At 30.4% G+C, this 24,714-nt stretch overlaps 2 protein-coding genes across 3 annotated transcripts; one reads left to right on the plus strand and one right to left on the minus strand.

Annotated features, from left to right (window-relative positions):
• The first annotated feature begins 692 nt into the window (after positions 1-692).
• On the plus strand, positions 693-8,981 carry LOC107014411 (protein DETOXIFICATION 42-like). 2 transcript variants are annotated; one of them, XM_015214327.2, is made up of 14 exons: positions 693-827; positions 2,313-2,392; positions 3,359-3,480; positions 4,499-4,741; positions 4,918-5,108; positions 5,510-5,645; positions 5,784-5,880; positions 6,000-6,100; positions 6,463-6,626; positions 7,010-7,081; positions 7,161-7,277; positions 7,370-7,465; positions 7,907-8,028; positions 8,666-8,981. In XM_015214327.2, the coding sequence occupies exons 2-14, from the start codon at positions 2,322-2,324 to the stop codon at positions 8,706-8,708; spliced, it is 1,575 nt and encodes a 524-aa protein (XP_015069813.1). In that variant the 5' UTR covers positions 693-827; positions 2,313-2,321; the 3' UTR covers positions 8,709-8,981. The 2 variants fall into 2 exon arrangements, with proteins under 2 accessions (XP_015069813.1, XP_027769903.1); XM_027914102.1 differs by lacking the exon at positions 693-827 and adding an exon at positions 2,029-2,050.
• Positions 8,982-16,560: 7,579 nt separating this feature from the next.
• On the minus strand, positions 16,561-19,202 carry LOC114075607. Its single transcript, XM_027914040.1, has 9 exons — positions 19,083-19,202; positions 18,713-18,863; positions 18,429-18,571; positions 18,169-18,328; positions 17,946-18,073; positions 17,644-17,755; positions 17,449-17,553; positions 16,956-17,125; positions 16,561-16,778 (listed from the first exon to the last, which is right to left on the minus strand). Exons 1-9 carry the CDS (start codon positions 19,200-19,202, stop codon positions 16,590-16,592), a joined length of 1,278 nt encoding a protein of 425 aa, XP_027769841.1. The 3' UTR covers positions 16,561-16,589.
• Between the last annotated feature and the right edge of the window lie 5,512 nt (positions 19,203-24,714).

A 24,714-nucleotide genomic window follows, 5' to 3' on the forward strand; every position in this document is an offset into this window, starting at 1 on the left:
TATATATATATATATATATATCAAATAATTGAATTAAGTGGATCATTAACCTATCCAAGCCTAAGTGAATTAAGTTGACTATAATTTTATGAGCTAATTTTATAGTTTTTACTAACACAAGTTTGAATGAAAAGTCGTAAAATTTTATCTCCAATTATCTTGATTATTATTTTCCTACTATATTTCATTTGTATTTACTAGGAGATAATAATTTCCTTTTTCTTTAGCTTTATGCTGTTATTTAAATGCATACATTATGTCATTTTCCTTTAATCAAGTTGACTATGATTTTATGAGCTAATTTTATCGTTTTTACTAACACAGCATCGATTTCTAATCTCATTATGACTTAAATGAAAAGTCATAAAATTTTATCTCCAATTATCTTGATAATTATTTTCCTACTCTATTTCATTTGTTTTTTATAGGAGATAATAATTTCCTTTTTTCTTTAGCTTTATGTTGTTATTTAAATGCCTTACATTTTGTCATTTTCCTTTAATCAAGGTGAAAACAGTATTTAGCTAATGTTAGTTAATTAAAACCATTGCCAAACACCACTTTTTCCCAGATTTTACGTTTAACCAAAGATACAATAATGTTTAGATATTTGTTGTTTAAAAAAAAAAGCATATTATTACACAAACAACAAAACAAATTAATTGTATCAAAGTTACTATAGAAAGGTAAAAGTATAATAGAAACATATTAAGTATTATTGAATTTTATTTATATAGGTTTGAGTTACGTTCACTTGTTCATATGTTGGAAGATAATAGAAAAGAAGTTTTTCGAGAGAACCAGAATGAACTATCGTCATAAAAAAGGTATATTGTCAAAAACAAAAACATTTTACATATTTCTTCATTAAATGTTAAAATATGTCATCTTTTTTTTTTTTTCTTTTTCCATTAAAGTTTGTTAATCTCTTGAGATTGAAAGATGCATAAACATTTTTTGCAGAAATAAAAATATGCAATTATATTATCTCTAGTCTCAAAATCTTGAGAAAATGTATAAGTATTCCCAACCTATATTCGAAATTTCAGAGACACACTTATAATAAGGTTCTATTACCCCGAACTTATTTTTAAATAATTTTATGTCTATTTTCGACCTATGTGATACTATCTTTAGGGTCCAACACGCGTGTTGACAATTTTTTCGAGCTATCTAGTTGATAGTGTCATGTAAGTCGAAAAAGGACATAAAATTATTTAAAAATAAGTTTAGGGGTAATAGAACCTTAGTATAAGTGTGTCTCTGAGATTTCGAACATAGATTGGAGATACTTATGTATTTTCCGCAAAATGTTTGAAATAGTTTACATCTGAATTCACATAATCATACAAAAAAAAATTCTCAATAACATTTACAATAAGTAATTTATGTAATATTATTTCCTTTCTTGTCAATTATAGAATTTTTTTTTTGGTTTTTCATATTTAGTCATAATTTTAATTTTTAAACTTTAATCTTTTCCTTTTTTTACGCCTCAATAGGATTAGTAAGGTAAATCATAATTCATATCTTACTGTTTTTTTCAGTTTCGATATTATTATTTAAAAAAAAAAAAAACAAGCCCTAGATACCTTGCCTAGAAAATTTGCTTAAATTTTAAAAATATTACTGAAATAACTTATAGTCACAAAAATATCTACGATTTATTTTAAATCATAATTTTATTTTTAAAAAATCCTAAACTCCATAACCATTTGAAAACATTCACATAAGTTGAAATAAAAATTGAAATAAAAAAAAGTACTTTAATTTATACCAAATTTTAAATTTGTTGGTACATGTCAACCATTAAATGGAAATTTAATACCAAAAAAAAAAAAACAGATGTAAACTATTCAAAAAAAAAAAAAAAGTGACATCCAAGGAAGGTTTTATCCTCTTGAAGTACAATCTGGACTCATGTTAACCTCAAATTGATGATTTCAATATTTTAGGAACTTTGTGAAAAATATATATATATATATACTTAAAATAAAACAGATAGTACCTCACTTAGAAAAAATTATTCCTTTCAATCGCTTCAATTTACGTAACACTCTTTCTGTTTTAGTTAATCACAAAAAAAAAATTGATATATTTTTATATTCAGTAACAATTTGACTTTAAACTTTTCTGTTTATCCTTCCCTTATTTATAGCCGTAAATTTTTTAATGGCTTATTTTTCTCTTAAATTTTATATCCAGTCAAACATCGTAACGAAATTGTTTTTATAAAATAAATGTTCAAGGTTTTATTGTAGTTGTATATATATATTATAAATTTCTATATTGGGATTTTTGCCATTTTGCAGTATACAAGTATGGAAGAAAAAGAAGTTTCAGGTAGAGAGGATGTTAAAAACCCACTCTCCATATTTTTCAGAGATATAAGGTAAAGTTTTTTGCAATTTTATTTTATTTTTATCATCTGGTCAAAAAGTTTTAGATTTATCATTTAATTTAAAAGGTTTATATACACACTTTACATGTAAAGAAATTATAAAATTAATGTGTGTTTTTTTCCTCATTTATATCCTTGTGTCATACCAATAATATTGCTCAGACTCTTTAAAAAATATTATCGCGCTCATGACAATCCTCAGAAACTGCATTACTTTAGGAGGAATCGACACACATCCTATGGCTACAAGAAAAATTATAGGATTTTTCGTCGCTAATCTATAGATAAAATGCTTTAACTAATAGATTTTTTAGATAATCCATAGCTAATCCGTTGCTAAATAGGATTAGTCATGGATTATGGTGTTTTTATTGTTGTTTAGCTATAAAATTTTGTTCCATTGCTAATTCCTGATATTTTAGTAGCGATATTTAAAGAGTCTGAATAGCATAGTCCTGCACGATATAAAAGAGAGGGCACAGTTAAATAATAGCAGGCAAATGTATAATTTTTTTGTATATTAATATATAGACATAGTACATAAATATGCCCTTTAACATTGCCTCATTTTATATTTACGTCATTCAACTTTGAGTGTGCACAAATAGACATTTTAACTTGTATAAAATGGAACAACTAGGCACACGTGTCCTATGTGGCATCCTACATGGCAGTTTGCGTCCTACGTGATGTGTAGTGTGTATTGTGCTACATAGGACTAATGTGTCTATTTGTTCAACATTATATAAGTTTAAGTGTTTATTTGTACACATCCAAAGTTAGAGGGTATAAATATGAAACGAGGCTAAGTTAAAGGGCATATATATGTATTATGCCTGATACATAATATACATATTTTATACAAAAAATATATATATATTTGACTAATGAATGTAATTATTTTCGATCGATCGGTCAAATGTGTAACTTTATCCCTTTTTTTTTTCCTTTGAGCAGATCAATTTTTAAATTGGATGAACTTGGACAAGAAATAGGAAGGATTGCTCTACCTGCTGCACTAGCTTTAACAGCAGATCCAATTGCATCTCTAGTTGATACAGCATTTATTGGCCATATAGGTATCAACTTCACAAAAGTTTATGTTTCTCTATTGTCTTGCAATTAGAGGCGGAGCTAGGACTTTTAGTTCACGTGTTTCGACTTTTGGATTGCATTTTTGTTTCGCTCACTGGATTCTGAATAGATTATTTGTACAGATTAAACGAAAGAGTTAATGATCAAAACTATCACTTTTTTACGAGTTTTATATATGAACACTATCAGATGTTCATTTTTTTCTATCTGAACTATCATCAACTATTTATCATAGGCATAATACATATATGTGCCCTTTAACTTGGCCACATTTTACGTTTATGTCCTTCAACTTTGGAAATGCACGTAGACACTTAAATTTGTATAAAAAGCAGAACAAGTAAACACACGAGTCCTACATGACGCATTACACGTAGGACAAAAAATGACATGTAGGACATGTGTGTCTATTTGTTCAACTTTATACAAGTTTAAGCGTCTACTTGTGCACACCCAAAGTTGAAGGGTATAAATGTGATTTGAAGCGAAGTTAAAGGACATGTTTATGCATTATGTCATTTATCATAACACACGTTAACCATCAGTTATTCCCTTTTCCTACGTCATTTATGTAGAGGTGTGTTTGATAAACATTTTTTGATGCCCCAGCTTAAGATTAAAGTCCCACATTGGCAAAAACACACGAGAGATGTTGGTTATATAAGTAAGCAGACCTTACCAACTACTGATGAGTTTTAATGCCGTGCCGGCCTAGGTCCAAACCGGACAATATCACTATCGGGTTGGGTCGTTACACATTTGCTGATAGCTAATCTAGGAAGTTCGTAGACCTGATATCTCAGGTATGAAACTCAAAATATCAAGATACTTGAGGTGTAGTTTTGACTCGTCAAAACAAATATAGAGTGAGCTAAAGTTACTGAGTTCTGCTGAACACATTAGTAGTATTTGGCACATAAGCTAGACTTATAAACTAAGGTAGATGTTGAGCAAAACAGTTTTAAGATCATCAAAAATAAACTCGAATTTGGTTCGAAACAGGTGCGATTGAGCAGGCTGCTGTAGGAGTTTCAATTGCTGTATTCAATCAAGCATCTAAGATTGCAATATTTCCCCTGGTCAGCGTAACAACTTCTTTTGTCGCGGAGGAAGATGCAATCACGAATGCAAACGAAGACCTTCAAGATGACAAGTGTATGGAGAAGAATGAAGGAGTTGATGCTGAAGCATTTGAAACCGATCCACCGTCAAAGAGTGAAAGCAAAAGCCTAATACCTAAAAATGGTATGTTTTTGAAAGTGAAAATCAAACGCTTTTTAAGAAGTTATGTGTTTGGGTAGAAGTGTTGAAACTGAAACTAAGTAGCTATGTTACACACTCGAGAAATGATTTCACGTGCATGTTTCCGTTCTGCTTTTTGATAATGACACTATGTTTTCAACTTCTTCGTTTACCTTCAGATTCTACAGAGAGTGTATGCAAGTCCGAAAATCTAGTTACGAGCTTTGAAATAGTGCAATCTAAGCCTGAAAAGAGACACATTCCATCCGCGTCATCTGCATTGATCATTGGTGCTGTTCTTGGCATCATCCAAGCAGTATTTCTTATCGCTGGAGCAAAGCCGTTATTAAAATTCATGGGAATCAAACCTGTAAGTTGATCTCTTCGTACACAGAGAGGGAAGAGTACGTAATCTCTTACTCCCTCCGTCCCAATTTATGTCAAGACGTTTGACTGGACACGAAGTTTAAGAATCATTTGGAAACTTGTGGTTTAAAACAATTCGTAGATATTTGTGTGTCTATAAATGATCTCAGCAAGGGTAAAACGGGAAGGACAGAGTTGAATTGTTATGCTTTCTTGGACGAACTAAAAATGAAAGAGTGTCACATGAATTGGGACGGAATGAGTATTTTTTTTCCAATTTATATTCTTGTATCCTTCTTCCAACTCTTTGGTGTTATTTTCTTTTACTTTTTTTCATCTCGTTTTTTCGGAGTTAGGTGAGGCTCTCATAGTGTCAATTTCCGGTTGTATGTTGATCATTTACAGGGCTCATCTATGTCGAAACCAGCACAAGATTACCTGAGATTGAGGTCACTTGGTGCACCAGCAGTTCTCCTCTCATTAGCTATGCAAGGTGTATTTCGAGGTTTTAAAGACACGAAAACTCCACTATTTGCTACTGGTAAGTAATTAGGGATGTGTGAGATGTGATACACATCGTGCTTTCAGATTCAAACGTCTTAATCTTAATAAAACAAACGAGGCCCTAAGTCTGACTTCGCCTTTTCATTTCCTGTGTGTGTTTTGACATATCATACAGTGGCTGGAGATTTGGCAAATATAATTTTGGACCCTATATTCATGTTCGTTTTCCATCTCGGTGTCAGTGGTGCTGCAATCGCTCATGTAATTTCTCAGTGAGTAGATTCTAGTCTCTCCTCATAATAAACAAAAATCGCGAGGCAACAGTTTTACTGATTAAAGAGTTCGCGATATATTGGAAACATGTTCTTATTACTTGAAATTGATATTATAGGTACCTCATTTCAATTATACTGTTTTGGAGACTATTGGAGAAGGTCGATGTCGTGCCTCCTAGTCTCAAGTATCTTCAATTTTCTCGATTTCTTACGAATGGTAAGTATTTTCTTGCTTTTGTAAACTACTATTTGTTGCCTCACTTGCTATTTTGCTGTCATATTTTCTTGCTACTATGTTTCGAATTCTTTTCTTGTCTGTCGAGCCGATGGTCTATTGGAAACAACCTCTCTACTCCCGCAAAGGTAGGGGTCCTTAGACAGATCTGACTTGGAAACAACCTCTCGACTCTCTATTGGAAAGATGTTTCCTGAAATGTTGAACCACGTCTGTTCATCAGATTTCGTTCTGTTTTTTGTCTAGAAAGGAATTTTCACTTGAATGCCAACTCTGAATGTATACCTTTCGTACTCGTATAGAAGTTAAACTGATTTTTTCTTCTTTTTCTCTCCGAATTTCAGGCTTCCTGTTGTTAGTGAGGGTCATAGCGGTAACATTCTGCGTAACATTAGCTGCATCGTTGGCTGCAAGGTTAGGACCAACACAAATGGCTGCATTTCAGGTCTGCTTGCAGATTTGGCTTGCTACATCTCTTCTAGCTGACGGATTAGCTGTCGCTGGGCAGGTAAGACGCGTAAAATGTAATCTCCCCCATCCATACTTTTCGGCTGTCTAAGCTAAAGAGACAGAGGAAAAGACAGAACGATTTCTAACCAGATCGATGCATCACATGTTTTCGACAGTCAGACCTCTCTATCACGATCATCTTCTCGAACAACATTTCACTACAACAATCATGTTTGTTGTGGAACCGTTCTTTCATCTTATGTTATATTATAAGCTCTCGATAAAAGCATTTAATTATAGCTGCCAAAAAAAACTGGACAAACGATGTTGTTATAGAGACGTTTGACTGAACATTAGTACTTTCATATTTGCCACCACGAGAAAGCATCAACGTTCATCATATTATGTGAACGAACTTCAACGTTCCTTTTCCCTTTTCAGGCGATACTCGCAAGTGCATTTGCTCAAAAGGACTTCAGTAGGTGTACTGCAACAGCATCAAGAGTGTTACAGGTACTAAAAAGGTTATTAAACAGCAGAGTACTCATATACGAGTAGCTAAAGTAACGAACTAGTTCCTGAAAACGTGCAGTTGGGAGTAGTTCTAGGACTGGTACTAGCACTCGTTCTTGGAATTGGTTTACACTACGGAGCACGAGTATTTACAAAAGATGTCAATGTCCTAAACCTAATTGGCATTGGAATCCCGGTACACACCATCTATACACACGTCCTTGAAACATTACAAATCTTTTACAGTAGACGTGGTTCAGAACTTATAACCATTTCTTCCGATTTCAGTTTGTTGCAGCAACTCAACCGATCAATTGCCTGGCTTTTGTCTTCGATGGTGTTAACTTTGGCGCGTCTGACTTTGCATATTCTGCATACTCGATGGTAAGCTCACTCGAAACATTCATTTCTTGCTGTCAACACATAATAAACACACTATGCTCACAATAGGTATGAACTTCCCTTTTACATTGTAAAATATTATAGTGTTGCCACATCAGTCTCATCTCTCAACCTATGTTGTTCTGGCTCTTCAAAAATGTCGAAGGGTGTGTGTCAGATGCTTCAAAAGTAGTGCATTTTTCGAAGATCTGACATCATTTTTGGAGAGTCTGAGCAACAGATAGGTGTCAACTGCATTTGAATCACTCGCACTCGCACTTCAACTCAAGAAATGTCCTCAAACCACCCCACTCCTACTACGTCTTCACACACAACCACGCGCACATTTCCAAATAGAGAATTACTTTCTCGAAGAACTCTTCCTCGTGATGTTTTGAGGATAATTTATTAAACGTTTATTGACATGAACTCGTTTGGTTTCAGCTGACGGTGGCTCTTTTCAGCATTATATTCCTTCTCATTCTTTCATCAAGTTATGGATATATCGGAATTTGGGTAGCTCTAACCATCTATATGAGCTTAAGAGCTTTAGCTGGCTTTGGAAGGTAAGCATCCGAAAAACCAAGACTTGTAGATTGTTTGGTCAAGCTTCCAAAATCTACTTTTCAAAAAAAAAAATTTGGATGATAACAGTTTGTGTTTGACTAATCAATTGAAGAACACTTTTGCAATAGGCATAATACATTAACATGTATTTTAACTTGGCTTTAGCTAGCAACTATGACCTTTAACTTTGGGTGTGCACAAGTAGACACTTAAACTTGTATAAAAATGAACAAATAGACACATTTGTCATACATGGCGTCCTACATGACAATTGTGTGTCCTATATGCCATCCTATGTGTATTATGCCACGTACAGAATGTGTGTCTACTTGTTCAATTTTATACAAGTTTAATGTCTATTTGTGCACACCCAAAGTTGGAGGGCATAAATGTTGAAGCAAGTTAAAGAAGGCCTTTGCAATATTAACACAATAGTTTGTGTCTAACCTAGGACTCCAAAAGTTTTTTACTTTTTTTCCCTAAAGGCTTGATCAAACACGTCAACTCTCTGAAATAACCGCTTTTTGTAAGAAAATCATCATTTCGGTTTTTTCAGAAGATTGGTCAAACAGGCTATTAAGGCGACCTTGGGATTCAGAAGCACAATTTGTTTATTTTTTGCTTCTTGGTTTGCAGGATAGGCACCGGGACAGGCCCTTGGAAGTTCCTCCGGAGCTGAAGATAGTTAATCTATATATATATATACCCAATGAAATTCTACATGTAGGATCGGGGCAAGGTAGGATGGACGCAGACGTTAGCCCTACCTTTGTGGGAATATAGTAAATTTGTATAGTAACCTTAAATTCCTTATAAGGACCAAAGAAAGCATAAGAGGGACCTTATAGGGCAATTTTTGTTAAATGTTGTATCATAAAGTAGCATTATTTCATTTAATTCAATCAACACTTTGTATATGTATAAATATGTTCCTATTATATTGTATTTTATTTGTCTCGATTTATTTATACTTTTTTTTTCAAGTCATTCTCAAAAAGAAATAATATATATCTCTGTCTAATAGTAATCTAACTTAACTATTTTTCATTTAATTTTACCTTTATTACAAAAAGATAGTGCACGAGTATTACATAACGATATGTTAATATCAAGGGTCGATACAACTTTAGGTTCACAGAAATTCAATAATTTTTTCTCATATTCTATTAATTTATTAAAATATTTAAAAATATTTGATTATAAACTCGAGGGTCAGATCTTAATGTAGAAAGAAGTTCTCAAGCTGAGGCAGAGAAGAAAGCTTATGATTCTATAACAATGGGAGCGGCCGAAGGAGTCTACTTTGGTGACCCTATGAGGAAGTGTTGCTCAGTAAATTCAGCTTCAAACTTCCTAAGTTATTATTGTATATTAACTTAAAAATTGTTGTATAGGAGGACAAGGTTGTAATTTAATCAAACACTTTATTTTGTTTGGGGATTTCCCACGAATCTCGATGTAATGACCCAGAAGACCTTTTTTTTGAAAATTTAAATTATTTGTGTAACAGAAGTTATTTAATCAAAGAATAATTGTAGATAATTGAATTAATCCATAGTTAGTGGGCTAAAGTGTCCATTTGTTTAAAACTCTATACTATTAGGGTCAGGTATTAAAAGAATAAGTTAGTGGATTTTATCAGTTTTAATAAACTATTAATTTAGAAAAGAGAAAGAGAGTGTGCGGCTGTTGAAAGAAAATAAGGAGAAATGGAACGAAAATTGACATGTGACGGCGTCGATCACGAGTGCAGATATGTGCTTTTAATAAATGGAAATTTTGGATGGATTACCTGCATGAATACATAATATTATAATTATATATATAGGAATGTTAGCATATGATGGGTAGAAAGAGAAAGAAGACTTAATTACCTATTTTAGAATTATTAGTTATTATTTTGTAACTATGTGGTTGTTGTTAAAAGAAAAATTAATCATAGGTAATGATTGTCCGGGAATATGAACCAATGTAAATGGAAAATATTGTAGGTAATTTTTTTTTTGTTGATTTCTAATTGCCACATTATTAAATTGGAAATTCAATGATTTGTTTATTCTTAATGTTATATGTATTATTGGATCATTAGGAAAAGAAAAATAATAATAATAAATGTTGGTCATAAATGGATTGAAAGGATATAGGCTGTTGCGTGGGTCCTTGGAAATTTTTGTTGATTGATGTGCATGTGTGGATAGCAATTAGGAAATTAGGAAGAGTAGATTCGGTGGGTGCAAATAAATTTTTGGGATTTGAGGTTGTGTTAGTTTCGTGAGTGATTAGTTATTTGATAAATTTTTTATTATTATCACATTATTAACAAAGTTTGGGTATGTAGAATAGCTGATTAAATATTATATCTATTGACTTATACAAATTTGAATTGTGATATTGAAAAAAAAAAGAGAACTGAGACATAACCATAAGCTTGAAACTTAGGAACCTGATTATAAATTTGGGTGAATTTTTAAGGTTAAGATTAAACACATATTAATGGGGGTGTTGTTAGTTTCGAAATCTTATAGTGAATATATATACTTGGATAGGTTGCATCGATTCGGAAGCGCAACGGAAAGGGAAGGCTCAAGTCCCAGGGTGATAATTTAATTGGCTAAGGCAAGTGGATTTCTAAACTCTTGTTAAGCGTATGAAATTCGTGTATTTCCTTGTGTGGTGTTGAGAATGATTTGGAGACTTGTTGCTTATTTGTTGGTCTTGTATTCCTTGTTGCAAATTGTGCTTTGTTATCGAAATGGCTATCTCCTCATTTTTTATTTAAGCATGTAATTCGCACTGCATTTGAAACATGGTTGTGATAAGAGTTATGTGATAAGAGGATGTACCATTTCGAGGGTCGTATCGCGCGCCGCGATGGATATTATTATTTCGAGGGACGTATCGCGCGCCGTGATGTTTACTATTATCGAGGGTCGTGTGGTGCGCCGCGACAGATGCATGGACAAATATGTCCCCCATGGGTCCCAAACTGAGAGACAGCGGGTGTGTATCATTAGGGAAGACATGCATCACTATACTTGACATTGCATCTCATGGCATTACACATTTTTATTATTGATGAATTTGAATACGTGTTTTTCTGATCTTGTTAGTGTTTTTCTGTGAAAAATGTGACTGTTGAATATTGAGTTGTTATTGAGAATATGTAAACTAATAGTGTGGTTATTGAGTTGTGTGTTTGGTAAACTGTGAGTTGTTTGTAGTGTGGAGGTTCAGATAGGGTGTAAGGAGTGCCCATATTTTGTTCCCTTAACTTGTGTTTAGAGGTTTGCTTGTTGAGTACCGCGTAGTTTGGTACTCACCCCTTACTTTTACAAATTTTTGTAAGTTACGAGCCCGGATTTTCGTGATACATTCCATTCTCTTCGTTTTCGAGGCATCGTGTGGAGGATTGTGAGGTAGCTGCTTGTCATCTCAGCGAACTTTCCTACTCCAGTTTATGACTTTGTTTTTTACTTGAAAGACAACTTCATGTTAGACTCGTATTTTTATTTCAATTCTAGTATTTACATTAGAGGCTTGTACATGTGACTACCAGGTCTTGAGAATTGAATTAAATTGAATTGTTTCCGTATTAGTAATCGTTATCAAACTTTGGTTTTATTTCTGCATTTTATCAAAATTATTGGGTTAGGCTGACTTGTCTTGGCGGGATAAGACGAGTGTCATCACGCCCATTTTTGAGTCGTAACACTCGGGTGAACTCATATTTATTAATTTGATTTAACATCAAGCATAAATTAAAAAAATCTTCGATAGAGAGCTCCCTTAACTTACCAATGAATTTTTAAAATGAACATTAGAAAAAGGTAATTAATGAAGAACATACAACTGAAGAAGCAATTAGTAAAGTTTATAAGGTTAACTTGAATTTAAATTTGTCAACTAATACAATTCAACATCAAAGAAATGATTGAAATACAACATTGTAGGGGATAATGCACAAGTACCCCTCAATTATATTTTATTAAAGTTATTTTTTTAAGTAAATTATAAATGTATACCTCACACTATAATTTCATTATGTAATATAATTTTATTTTGGGATAATGCACAAGTACCCCCTCAATCTGTGCTCAAAATCTCAGAGACACACTTATACTATACTAAGGTCCTATTACCCCCATAAACTTATTTTATTAATAATTTTTCACCCCTTTTCGGCTTATGTGGCACTATCTTGTGGGTCCAACGCTTGTTGACTTTTTTTTTCAACCTACGTAGGCCGAAAAGGGACAGAAAATTACTTATAAAAAAACTTCAGGGGAGCAATAAGACCTTAGTATAGTATAAGTGTGTCTATGGAATTTCGGGCATAGATTGAGGAGGTACTTGTGCATTTTCCCTTTTATTTTTTAATATGTAACAGTTAATTTGGCTACACGTGCAAAGAACGTGTCCAGAGACTATTATTCACATAAAATTGAAGAACAACAAGCAACTCCATAAAACATAAAAACAATCAAATCTAGCTAGGATTGAAAATATGAAATATTATTTACCATAAATTCAAGATAATAAAAAAAGTTGGAACAAACATTGCTATATAAAAAAGAACCTATCGGGGAAGCAAAAAGAAACTTAAAATGAACTGCAGATCCAAGTTGCATCTCCAGCATAAACATCGATACTTATTAGATTGAACTGAACTACGGAGTAGGAAGGCTTAAAGTTAAAAATTGAATTACAATTTTACACCTGCTATAAATCAAAATGTTATAAGGCATTTAACTATTCAAATATTATACTGTATCATTTTAATTAAATGTTAATAACATTTGAACTTCTTTTGATTAATTCCTAATGAAATATCTATATCTTTAAAATGATAATAATAGTGTTAATAATAGCTTAAATTAGTAAATCCAAAATTTTGTACATAAATTATGCAAAATTTAAAAGTGTGCAAAATGGAAAGACATAATTTCCTATTGTTTATTTTTTTTTTCCTTTATTTGCTTTAATATTCATATTTTATAATTCATATCTAATTACATATTCAACCGGTACACTTTTAATATCCATAACTCTCTTCTTTTCATATTCACAACATCTAAATTTTTAATTTAAAACTTTATGATATTTTTGGTATTTCTTCATTTTTATCTATAGAAGCTCATTTATTTTATTTCATGAAACTCCTACCCAATGTTATCATTTTTATTCTATAGTTAAAGTAGATGAAAAAGACTCTTAAATTTTAATTGGATACGAGGCAAGGAGTCCATAAGAACATGAAAAATTATGTACTAATTTTGTATTTATTTTTTTAATCTATATCAAGGTCTTAATGTATACATCGCACTATAATTTCATTATACATTATAATTTTAAATTTTAAAATGTTAACAATATGATGTAACAACGAATATCGGTTACACGTGCAAAACCCGTGCTTAGAGAATAAGAAAAATTGTTTTACCATAAATTCAAAAAAGTCAAAAAAAAAACTTAAAATGATCTGCACATACAAGTCTACATCTCTAGCATAAACATGAATACTTACTAGATTGAACTGAACTGCGAATATATACATATCAAAGTTAAAAGTTCAATTACGACTTTACTCTTACTACAGATCAAAATGTTATAAGCAGTTAGTTATTTAATAGTTTAAATTAGTAGATCCAAAATTTTGTACATAAATTACTCAACTTTTCATAACTTTTTTTCGTAATTCCTCTCATAAATAAAATAAATTATGTGAATAAAGTATTATATTTTATGATATATAAAGAAATTTAATAATTTAAAAGGGTGCAAATGTGCAAAAAGGAAAGACATAATATCCTATTGTTTATTCTTTTTTTCTTTATTTGCTTTAATATTCTTATTCATAATTCATATCTAATTACCTATTCAAACTGTTACACTTTTAATATTCATAACTCTCATATTTTCATATTCATAACAGTCAAATATTTAATTTAAAACTTTAAGACATCTTTTGTGGTATTCCTTCATTTATATCTAATATATTTTTATTAAAATTTACATGAAACACACGTTCGAAGCACATACCGTAAAGAAATCTTTTGGTATTCCTTTATTTTTATCTAATATATTTATTAAAATTTACATGAAACACCACGTGCGAATCACATACCCGTAAACCACAAAATTGATTTAAATGAGGAGGCAAATTGGTATTTATAATCCTTAAAGTGCAACGATAATGATATGGACATTCGAGAGTTTTGAATTTAATTATTGTCATAAATTGTTTTTTATATTGTGTCATAATAAGAGAGATATTTAACACTAATTGACCAAAATGAGTTTTTAAATTTATTTAATAATGTTTCATGTGGGTAGAGTACACAACAATTATGCTTTTATGATCTTTTCAAAAATGCCTAATTTTTATTTATGTGATATTAATCTCTTCCAAAGTTGGCTTGAAATTAGGTTCAAGTATTTGGTCTACGTTTGATCGTTAGGTTCAAGTACTTGGTCTACGTTTGATCGTTAGGTTCAAGTACTTGGTCTACGTTTGACCTGTATGAACCGTAAAAGTTCTACAATCCGTAGGTCACACACCTATAGACCAATCTGGTAGTTATTTTTAAGTGATTTGACTCCTTTTCGAATGTGTATAATACCTAAGCTATGTCATTTTAACCCATATTATAATCCCTATATATATAGTTTAAGTCCTAAAACTACCTATCCTAAAACCATTCTCCTAAATCTCAAATTCCCTCCAAGTTCTTTCTCGAAATTTGTCTGTCAAGCTAAGGAAGAAGAAGTTAGGGTTTCTCTTCAAGGTCCCCAATTCACCATAGCTTTTGGGCTTTGATTATCAAGGTGTATTAGTACGCACTTATGGAGTCCTTTCCTCTGTAGGGTTATCAAAATCTTTTAAATTTTACAAATTAAATTCTCAATTCAAAGTTAGAATTTTATTCAATCTTTTCATGGGTTCTTCTCAATTATGATTCAATTACTTGGTGTCTATATTTTAATGCATGAATAGAAGAAATTACATGTTTGGAGTTGAGTTCATATGAAACCATGCATGATCCAATGATTTCAAATTATGAACATATGATGAAGCTTATGAACTATGAAATGTGATTTTTATAAAGACATGCATGCTTTTATGAAAAGAGATGTAAATGATTTGAGGATACTTTGAGAGAAAAGTATCAATGTTGTTGTTGTGAAAGATTTTCTCACATAAGGATTCATGTGATCGAAATGTTTTTACACCTAAGTTGAACCATGTTTTATGAGTTATTGTAAATAACTTTAGCTTGGGTTAGTTGCTAAATTGTGTCTCTCCATGGATGATGAAATGAATATGATTAATGACTATTTCGTGAGATTTTACTTAGCACCAAGAGAATATTGATATGGATGTTTTTCCATTAGTAGAGGTCGGGTATCTAGTGGAAATCTTTTTTTCTCTAACTACGTGTCCCGTAGGATGTCTTAGCTAGTGGATCCACATAAGCTAGACGTTTACCTTGTCAAGTACGACATCTCTTTTCAGTATAGGATAGACACCAGATTCCATGTTTTATCTCACATGGTCTATGTCGGTTAATGGTAAACATCCCACAATAATGAACTTTATTACTCTCAAAGTATCTCACCAAGGGTTTTAAATATGTTAAGCTTGCATTGATCATGATGATAACCTGTGTTTTCTAACCTTCTATCTTATGATTTAGCTTGGTCATTGCATTTCATTTATGCATTGCTATCATACTTAGTATATGAATGTACTAATGCATACTTGTATATACACTATTTCACTAATGTAGTGTCTGGTGCTCCTACCTCGCATACTTGTGGCTAGTTGATATCCCTTGTCGAGTCAAAGATTGGTGAATCCTCATGGTCCGAGGACCAAGTCACTTTTATAGCTTTTCTTTTCTTTCTTTTTTCAGTTTTCATACAGTGTGTGTGGTGTATGAGTTACGTCTCAACCACTTCTATTGATTTATTAGATGACTTATTGAGACTATGTTAGACTTCCTCTTTGTAAAACTCTTTTATGACATAAGATTGCTATTTTTGAAATCTTCATTCCTTTTAACTGTATGACGTATGCTTAGTAAATTGTCTAGGGCGTCTCAAGGCTCTGTACGCCATATTATACCTAGGGTATACTTTGAGTTCTGACAAAAGAGCAATACTGATAAGTTAAAATTAGAATGGATAAGTTTTAAGCAAAAGCGGGGCACACATCTTACAAGATAATAGAAATAAATACTTCACTAATTTTAATTTTTTCATCTTAACTCTCTAAAATAAGTGTTTGTAAGAAAATCAGAATCTCGTGCGAACTCATATTTATTAATTTGGTATTAAAAACAAGCATGATTTAAATAAAATCCACGAAAGAGAGCTCATCGTTAACTTGCCAATGAATTTTGAAAAATGAACCTTTATAAAGGGTAATTAATGAAGAACATATAACTGAAGAAGCAATAGGCGAAGTTTATAAGGTGACTTAAATTTAAATTTGTAAATCTAACATATACAATTCAACATTCAAAGAAATAATTGAAATACAACCTTGTAGGTGGAAGAATTAAGTCATAGCATCCTTTTCTTCGTCGCCTTTTTGGTTTTCTCTACATTTTCTCTTACCACCAAAATCCTTTTTGCCACTCGAATCTTCTTTTTTCGAGCAGTACATATTGGAATCTTCCAATGAATCTTTTCCCCTTGAAAGATTCCAATTATATTCATCTTCGACAAGTGACATTCTGGTAGTACACTGTCGAAATACATGAAAACTATATGAGACATACTCAAAATAAGTTTAACAATTTTTTTTTGGTTTTATCAAATATTTAAGTATGAAAATTACATAAAGAGAAAATTGTTGTGTTCACCAACGATACTTAATGTTAATGTAAGAAACTATAATAGATGTAAGGTATATATGAATTACCTTATAGAGGTTGCTGATGGAACGGAACTTTGTACTCCTCGGTAGCCCCTGTGTGATGCGATAGTTTCCATTATTTTCATCTCTTGTCAACAGCTTTGAGCCACAATTGACCTCATTGTCGTTTGAAAAGTGATTGTCTTCACTTGTGACTTTGTTGAGCTCAGGCTCACCTAAAAATCGTGCATAACCAAATGAAAGGGGTGTGTAAAAGTTTAAAATCAAAATGGAATCAATACAAGTTGAATTTTTTTTAAATCAAATTAGGATTTAGAATCAATATAAGTTTAGCATCTTAGGCTACAAGTACTCCACCCTATGCCATTTAGGTGCAAAGTTACTATAAAAAAAATGTATCATTCTTTTTTCATGGATAATGTGATCAATAATACTATATATCAACATATTTAAAATTTAAAAATGTAGAATCTTTCTCCGTACAAAAAATTAACACAAGTGTCAAATTTTATGAGATGTAAAATTATTCCTCAAGTACCTATGATGTTTTGTTTTTGTTGGTCAGGTAGTTCCTTGTCGATAGAGTCCTCCTGATCCTTTCTTGTTTCACTTTCATCGTGTTCTCCAGTTATCTCCTTTTGTACTATAAAATTTAAAATTTAGAATCTTTCTCCATAAAAAAAGTTAACATAAGTGTCAAATTTTATGAGATGTAAAATTATTCTTCAAGTACCTATGATGTCTTGTTGTTGTTGGTCAGGTAGTTCCTTGTCGATAGAATCCTCTTGATCCTTTCTTGTTTCACTTTCATCGCGCTCTTCAGTTATCTCCTTTTGTACTATAACCTATAAAATTCACTTTTTTTTTGCTTAGAAATAATTGTAAAAGAAACATTTATTCTGGAATACAATGAGCGAGCTCATCAAAAAAATTCATATTGACGAAAAATAAATTTATTTTCTCAAAATTAATAGTTTAAAGTTTATTTTTTACTTAAGTAAAGTAAATATACATAAGTCATTATTAATCAATTACCTCACATAAGTTAACAAGGGATTGAAACACAATCCTCTCTGATATTCCCTTGTTTAAATGGTCTTCTTCATCTTTATTCTCTTTTGGTGAAAGATTTGATCTATTATCACCAATGTTCTCAAACTCACCTGTTAATCATGCATAACCAAATCAAAAATATAATAATTTTAATAGTATAAATAATAAATTGTAAGAATTTTAAATAAATTGATTATTTACGTACCTTGAATAATATTTTGTTTTATTTTGTTAGGTACTATCTCCTCGGAGATATTTACTTGATCCTTTTTAGTTTCGCCTTCATTGTGTACTTTAGTTTTATGGCTCTCTAAAGTACTTGTATGCCTATATTCCTCTTCGGGTGGTGAGAGTCTCTTTGTATTCTGTAAAATAAAAGGAAATTTGATATATAAGTTAACCAAACTAATAAGTATATACAAGATCGATGTACTGAAATCATTTTTCATTATAGTATAAAAACACCTTGTATATGTCAATAATGGAGCGCGATTTTTTGCTTCTTGGCATCCCTTGCTTCAAGCGGTGATAGTTGTGATCTTTTTCAATATGATCGATATTATCCAAGATACAAACGTTACTTGTTATAATGTTGTTCCCCGATTCACCTGAAAATCATGCAAAACCAAATGAGAGGAAATGACACACAGAGACAATATTAACGTTGTGAATACACGAATCTAAAAATTTTTTAGAATTATTCTCCAATTTCAAATCAAATTAATAAACGTCTAAAATTTCTTAGATACCATTGATCTCTGGTTGTTGATGTTGTTTTTCAAGTGGTTCCTCGTCGAAGGAGACCTTCTTTTCCTTTTCTTTTTTGCTTTCGTTGTATTCCTTAGATCTCTCATCATGTATCGCGTTCTTGCAATTTTCCTCTTCATTATTGCTCAGTGACTGAAAATAAAAAGTTGATTATGTAATAGAATTAAAAGACCACGATCAATAAATCATCTAAATAAAAAATTCATGTCAAAAGAAAACAAAAAACTTATCTTGGTATTAAAAATGTTTATAGTTGAATAAAAAAAGTAAAATTAAAAAAATTACGTTTCAGAGAAGAGAAATTGAAAATAAAGGGAAATAAATAGATAAAATAGAAAATATGAAAATTACCGTAATGATGAAGTCAATAATATTTAAACTATTCGTTGTATTATCCGCCATCACCGGGTAGTCTGCATCTTTTCCCTCTTTGATAGAAAGTTTAGAATTACTTCCTTTGTTCTCTTTCATTTGTCCAGTTTGCGTTTTGAACTCACCTAAAAAAAAATATATATATTAATTAAATTAAATATTTATTTTATTAAAATATTTTTACAAAATGATAATTTCAAAATTTTAAATTCTATCATAGTACTCCAAATAATTAACACAAGGCAATTAAGATGCAGAATTAATTACATACCCTCTTTGCCCTTTTTCTTAAATACAAAGGAAAGAAATATCAATTAATTAATTATACATTCTCTCACAAAGTGAAATTTTTCCTCCATGCTAATAATTTCAAAGTTTGAAAAATAATATTTTTGATCAATTCCAGATGTTTTTAAAAAATAAAAAATACCCCGATTTATTTTTTCTTTTAATAAAATTACAACATTATAATAATTGAAATAAATGGAGGGGGGGGGGGGGGTTCTTTTTTTGAATCCTTGGTATGTTTTGCTTAAAATTGAAGAACAAGAAACTCCACAAGGCATAAAACAATCAGATCTAGCTAGGATTGAAACATAGAAAAATCTTTTTTTACCACAAATTTGAGAAAAAAATTGCTAAATTAAATAAATGAAATGCAGATCCAAGTCGGGAATATATATATATATGAAAAATAAGGGGCAAAAAAGGGAAAAAATAGATGAAAAGATGAGTTTTGAATAGTGATATTTAACATTAACTGATAAAAGTTATACTAAATCTATAATTTATTTATTTTACTTTTGACCAAAATGACATTTTGAATTTTTTTTATTAATAATGTTTCATATTAGGAGAGTCTGCAATAATTATATTTTGAAATTTTTTCCAAAAATGGCTAATTTTAATTAATTTGATATTATCTCTTCAAAAAGTTGGTGAAATACAATCAAATTCAGGACTATTTAATTTAATAAATTTTCACTAATTCTTATTTTGACCAAATGGATTCAAATATTCTCACAAAGTCAAATTGATTTAATACTCAATTTGAACAGTGAGGTTTACTATAAATTTAAGTTGACCAGTATTATTAATTTACTTTCAAAAAAAATAAAGAAGACATTAGTAATTAAAGTTTTAAAGTTCTATTCTACCTAATAAAAAATGGATTTTTGAATTAAATAAATAAATTAAGAAAACAATAAATCATTTTTTCATTATTTCGTATTTATATGTTTCTTTTATATCATTGAGTTATTCTCATAAACAACCAAGTTAGATATTCTACACGCGAAAAAAAATAGGACAGTCTAATATTTTTTTTATCTCAATTTATGTAATATTTTTTATTTTTTACTCAGTCTTAAAAAATGATATTTTTGTCTATTTAGTAGTAAATATAATGTTATAAAACTTTTGAATAATGCACAAGTAACCCCTCAACCTATGCCCGAAATCTCAAAGATTAATTTAAACTATACTAAGGTCCTATTACCCCCTGAACTTGTTTTATTAATAATTTTCTACCCCTTTTCGGCCTACGTGGCACTATCTTGTGGGCTCAACGTTGATTGACTTTTTCTTTTCAAACTAGTGCCACGTAGGCCGAAAACGGGTAGAAAATTATTTATAAAATAAGTTCAGGGGGTAATAAGACCTTAGTATAGTATAAGTGTGTCTCTGGGATTTCGGACATAGGTTGAGAGGTACTTTTGCATTTTCCCTTAAACTTTTTATTTACCTTTAATAATGGGATAAAAATTCATAGTAGGATATTTAATGAGATGATTTATCGCTACAAAAATTTCATTGACTTATATTAAACAAAAAGTTTCAATAGTCTGCCTTTTCTCTTTTGAAATTCGTGACCAATCAACGCCTACACATAAATTGAGACAAACAAAGCATATATAACGAATATCATGTTAAAAAAACCACAGATAGTATATACAATGTAAATTATATTAAAAATACATTGTAATGAATAATAGAATAAAGTGAAAAAGTATAAATTGAAATAGACGAAAGACTTTTTTGTTGAACAATAGATGATTAAATATTATTTGAAACTGTAAATTGACCAACTAAATTTAGCTAGGTAGGCAAAACGTGTAATGAATTATATCATCAGCAACATATAATATATTTATGTATTACATAATACTTTTTCATAAATGATGTTCTTAATGTATATTTCACTTTGTTATTTTGATTACAGATTTCAACCGTTCGAGTAGTTTCATTTATCCACTTATAATTATATAATTAGTAAAACACTAATTAGCATAAATCACCAAAATACTATATATGAATATATTTCTTTTCATTTATTCAATCTTTTTTTTCAACTTCTGCAAATTTAAAGAATAAAAAACTTAAGTTTAAATTAACTTCAAGCTAAGCAAAGACTCAAAGTTATATGTCCAAAAGTCAATCTCTAACACTTCTATGTCAATACATCAATTTAATTTTACATCTATGTCCAAAACTTTAATATAAGTGCATATCCTACATTTAAAAGGTCCATAATTGAACCACGATTATCAATACTTTTTATATTCCTTTCAAATTGAAATGAAGTTGCAAAAAGTGAAAAAAGTATGATGACATTAGGTAATATAAATTTAATAATAAAATAATATGATAATTTTGAATTAATTAAATATTTATACAACATTATAATTTGGTGTAAAGATGAAATGGTAATCTAACTTTAGGTAATGTCTTATTTTTTTATGAATTTATTTTAATTAGGGCTGTTTTGGGCTTAGTCATGTTTGTATTTTTTTTGGGTAACTTTCACATGTAGGAAACAAAAAATTCATATTTGTATGCTATAGCAAAGTTTGCATAATTGCGCTCCATAACAAACATAAAACTGTATAATTCGCTATATATATACAATTGTATAATTCGCTGGCCTAAATTTTATATCTATTTCGCTGCAATTGTATAATGCGCTATCCTATTTCACTGCAATTGTATAATGCACAATTGTATAATTCGCTGCAATATTTTTATAAAATTTGCTTTGCATACAATTGAATCGAATTAAAATGTATGTATATTGCATAATTATAAGTGTATAGCAAGAAGATATATGTTTTTCTCTCGCTTTATACAAAAACAGAAACACAATATATACACTTCTGTTGTATAAAGCTAGAAAAAATTGTATTTCACTGCAATTGTATAATTCGCAATTGTATAATTCGTTGGTCTTTTTCTATGCAATATTTGTATAAAATTTGCATTTGTCTACAACTGAATTGACGTAAAATGTTTGTAAATTGTATAATTAAGTGTATAACACGAAGATATATGTTTTTGCATGTGTATATACAATTTTCTCTCGCTTTATACAAAATAGAAACAGAATTTATACACTTCTGTGTATTAAGCGAGAGAGGCGAGCAGAGGGAGAGTGGCGAGCGAGATTTTTGGGAGAGAGGCGCCTGGCAAATTTTGGCTAACGTTTGCTATGGAGCACAATTAAATCAAACTCTAGCTACTCCATTTATTTTAGGTTATTAGTTTGCTATTATATACAATTTTTCCTTTTTTTTATATCAAATGGGCTTTGCCCTTCGGTTTTAACCACAAAAAAAAACACGATTCTTGATCATTTTCTTTTTTTTTTTGGGTGGGGGGTGGGGGTCAACTATGAATTTCTTTTGGCTAGTATAACTTGATTTTCAACTAAAAATCAATTTTTTTTCTTTCAATTTTTGAAATGATTTTTGAATTATTTTATCGTCAATTTCAAATCTTATCAATATGGGTATCTTTGAACTACTTTCGTTTTTGATAGCTGAGGATCATTTCAGTGATTGTGTAGTGGAGGAAGTACTCTTATTGGATTGTTCAATGAAGTTTCGACACTGAGGTAGGTTTTGGCTATCCCTCTCTTAGATTGAGATGAATAATTAACATGTTCTTAGGAAGTCAACCGTGAAATTAGTATCATTAGTCTTAGAAGTTGATAAATGTGGACCTCTTTGTGTAGTTCGTGTGATGCTTATTTATGATGTTTAGCATGTGTGATTCTACTAATTGTTGTGAAAGCCTGTGTTAATTGAGAAATTTCCCAAGCAAGGGGATGTGTGGTTTATCATTATACTTAATATTGAGATGCTCGAGCGAAGGGTTTGAGTTTGAGTTTTAAATATTTTAAAACGAAAGCAATGTTTTCTAAATGGTAAAGACTGATTTGAAATGGATTCCTCCACTATCCCTTCATAACTTGATGAGTTTAGGAACTTGATGTTATTTGAAGTCCTTGGTGAACTAACTATACATACGTGTAGTATGTGTTGTGATGCATTCATCCTCATGCAACATATCATTGGTCGTGAAAATATAAGAAAATAGAGAAACAATATCTTTTTAGAAAGAAAATGTGACACCTTATTTATATCCTTAACCACGAGCTAGATGAGATATTGAAATATCGTTGCTAGAGCCACCAACGTTCAGAATCTACAGGTTAGGTATGAAGTCTGATTATGGCGTTTCAATATTGGGAGGAATGCTTTGCTTTTATTGTACTCATTATCAATGTCAGATGGACGGAACTGTAACTTGTGGATAATGAAAGATTACGGTGTAAAGGAATCTTGGACTGAGAATTTTACTCTAAAAGAGACTCGTTTTCATTCAATCGTACCAAAATATAGGTTTGCGGATGGTAAATTGCTACTTTGCTGCATATTGGATGGTTATTCTGTATTTAGGACATCCAAAGGACCATTTGGATTATGGCCTCAAATTGATATGCGTCAAGACGGTGTCGTTTAAACATAAAGCTTGATTTCTCCAAAATCACTTCTTTCGCGTTTGATTAATCATATATGATCAAGAATATCAAATATGTCATCGATCAATTTCTTTTTTTTAACGTCGTTTTGTTATTAAGTTTTGGTTTTATATCTAGTAAATACTAGACTTCATGAAGTTGTATTAAGGCCACTACTTTATACCCTATACACTTTTTAGACATGTTTGATAATTTGTGTTGTCCTGTTTAATTCTGCTCGATTTTTTTAGTTTCTTTAATTATTTTCTCTTTAATGTCATTTTATTTTATATGATTTTGACTTTTAATTTAGAAAATGTGGACAAATTTACAATACAACTACTTTATAATCACAAAATACCTATTAATTTATGAAGAACAATAATGACAAGTTAAAATTAGAATGGATTAGGCTTTAAGTAAAAGTGGGGCACACATCTTTTTTAGTAAATACAAATGCAATATTGGTGCTTTAAATTTAGAGGGGCACACACCTTAAAATACAAATGTCTCATTTAAATTTTTCAAAAAATAAAATGTTTTTGTTCTATATTTGAAATATGCATTAATCAAACTCAGTAGCTTATTGTGTAAAGTAAAATAAAATAATATGAATTACGAATCATAAAATTTTGTATTCAAATTTCAACAAAGATAAAAAGTAACTTTTTATTCAAATTAGTGCCACACGTATATTTTATATTATTTTTTTAATTTTATTTATAAGCATTTTAAACATCAGATATCCATCTTTATCAAATTTAGTTATATATATATATATATATATATATATATATATATAAAGTCATATAT

Source organism: Solanum pennellii, chromosome 1, assembly GCF_001406875.1.
Source record: "Solanum pennellii chromosome 1, SPENNV200".
NCBI classification, from domain to species: domain Eukaryota; kingdom Viridiplantae; phylum Streptophyta; class Magnoliopsida; order Solanales; family Solanaceae; genus Solanum; species Solanum pennellii.

Excerpts from the sequence above, each read along its gene's own strand:
- LOC114075607 (XM_027914040.1), bottom strand. The coding sequence starts at position 19,202 with ATGAAAGAGAACAAAGGAAGTAATTCTAAACTTTCTATCAAAGAGGGA. Across the intron at positions 18,074-18,168 it reads AAAACAAAATATTATTCAAG|GTGAGTTTGAGAACATTGGT; the intron begins GTACGTAAATAA and ends CATGATTAACAG. Across the intron at positions 17,554-17,643 it reads ACAACAACAAGACATCATAG|TACAAAAGGAGATAACTGGA; the intron begins GTACTTGAAGAA and ends TAAATTTTATAG.
- LOC107014411 (XM_015214327.2), top strand. The coding sequence starts at position 2,322 with ATGGAAGAAAAAGAAGTTTCAGGTAGAGAGGATGTTAAAAACCCACTC. Across the intron at positions 7,082-7,160 it reads CAGCATCAAGAGTGTTACAG|TTGGGAGTAGTTCTAGGACT; the intron begins GTACTAAAAAGG and ends GAAAACGTGCAG. Across the intron at positions 7,466-7,906 it reads CATATTCTGCATACTCGATG|CTGACGGTGGCTCTTTTCAG; the intron begins GTAAGCTCACTC and ends GTTTGGTTTCAG.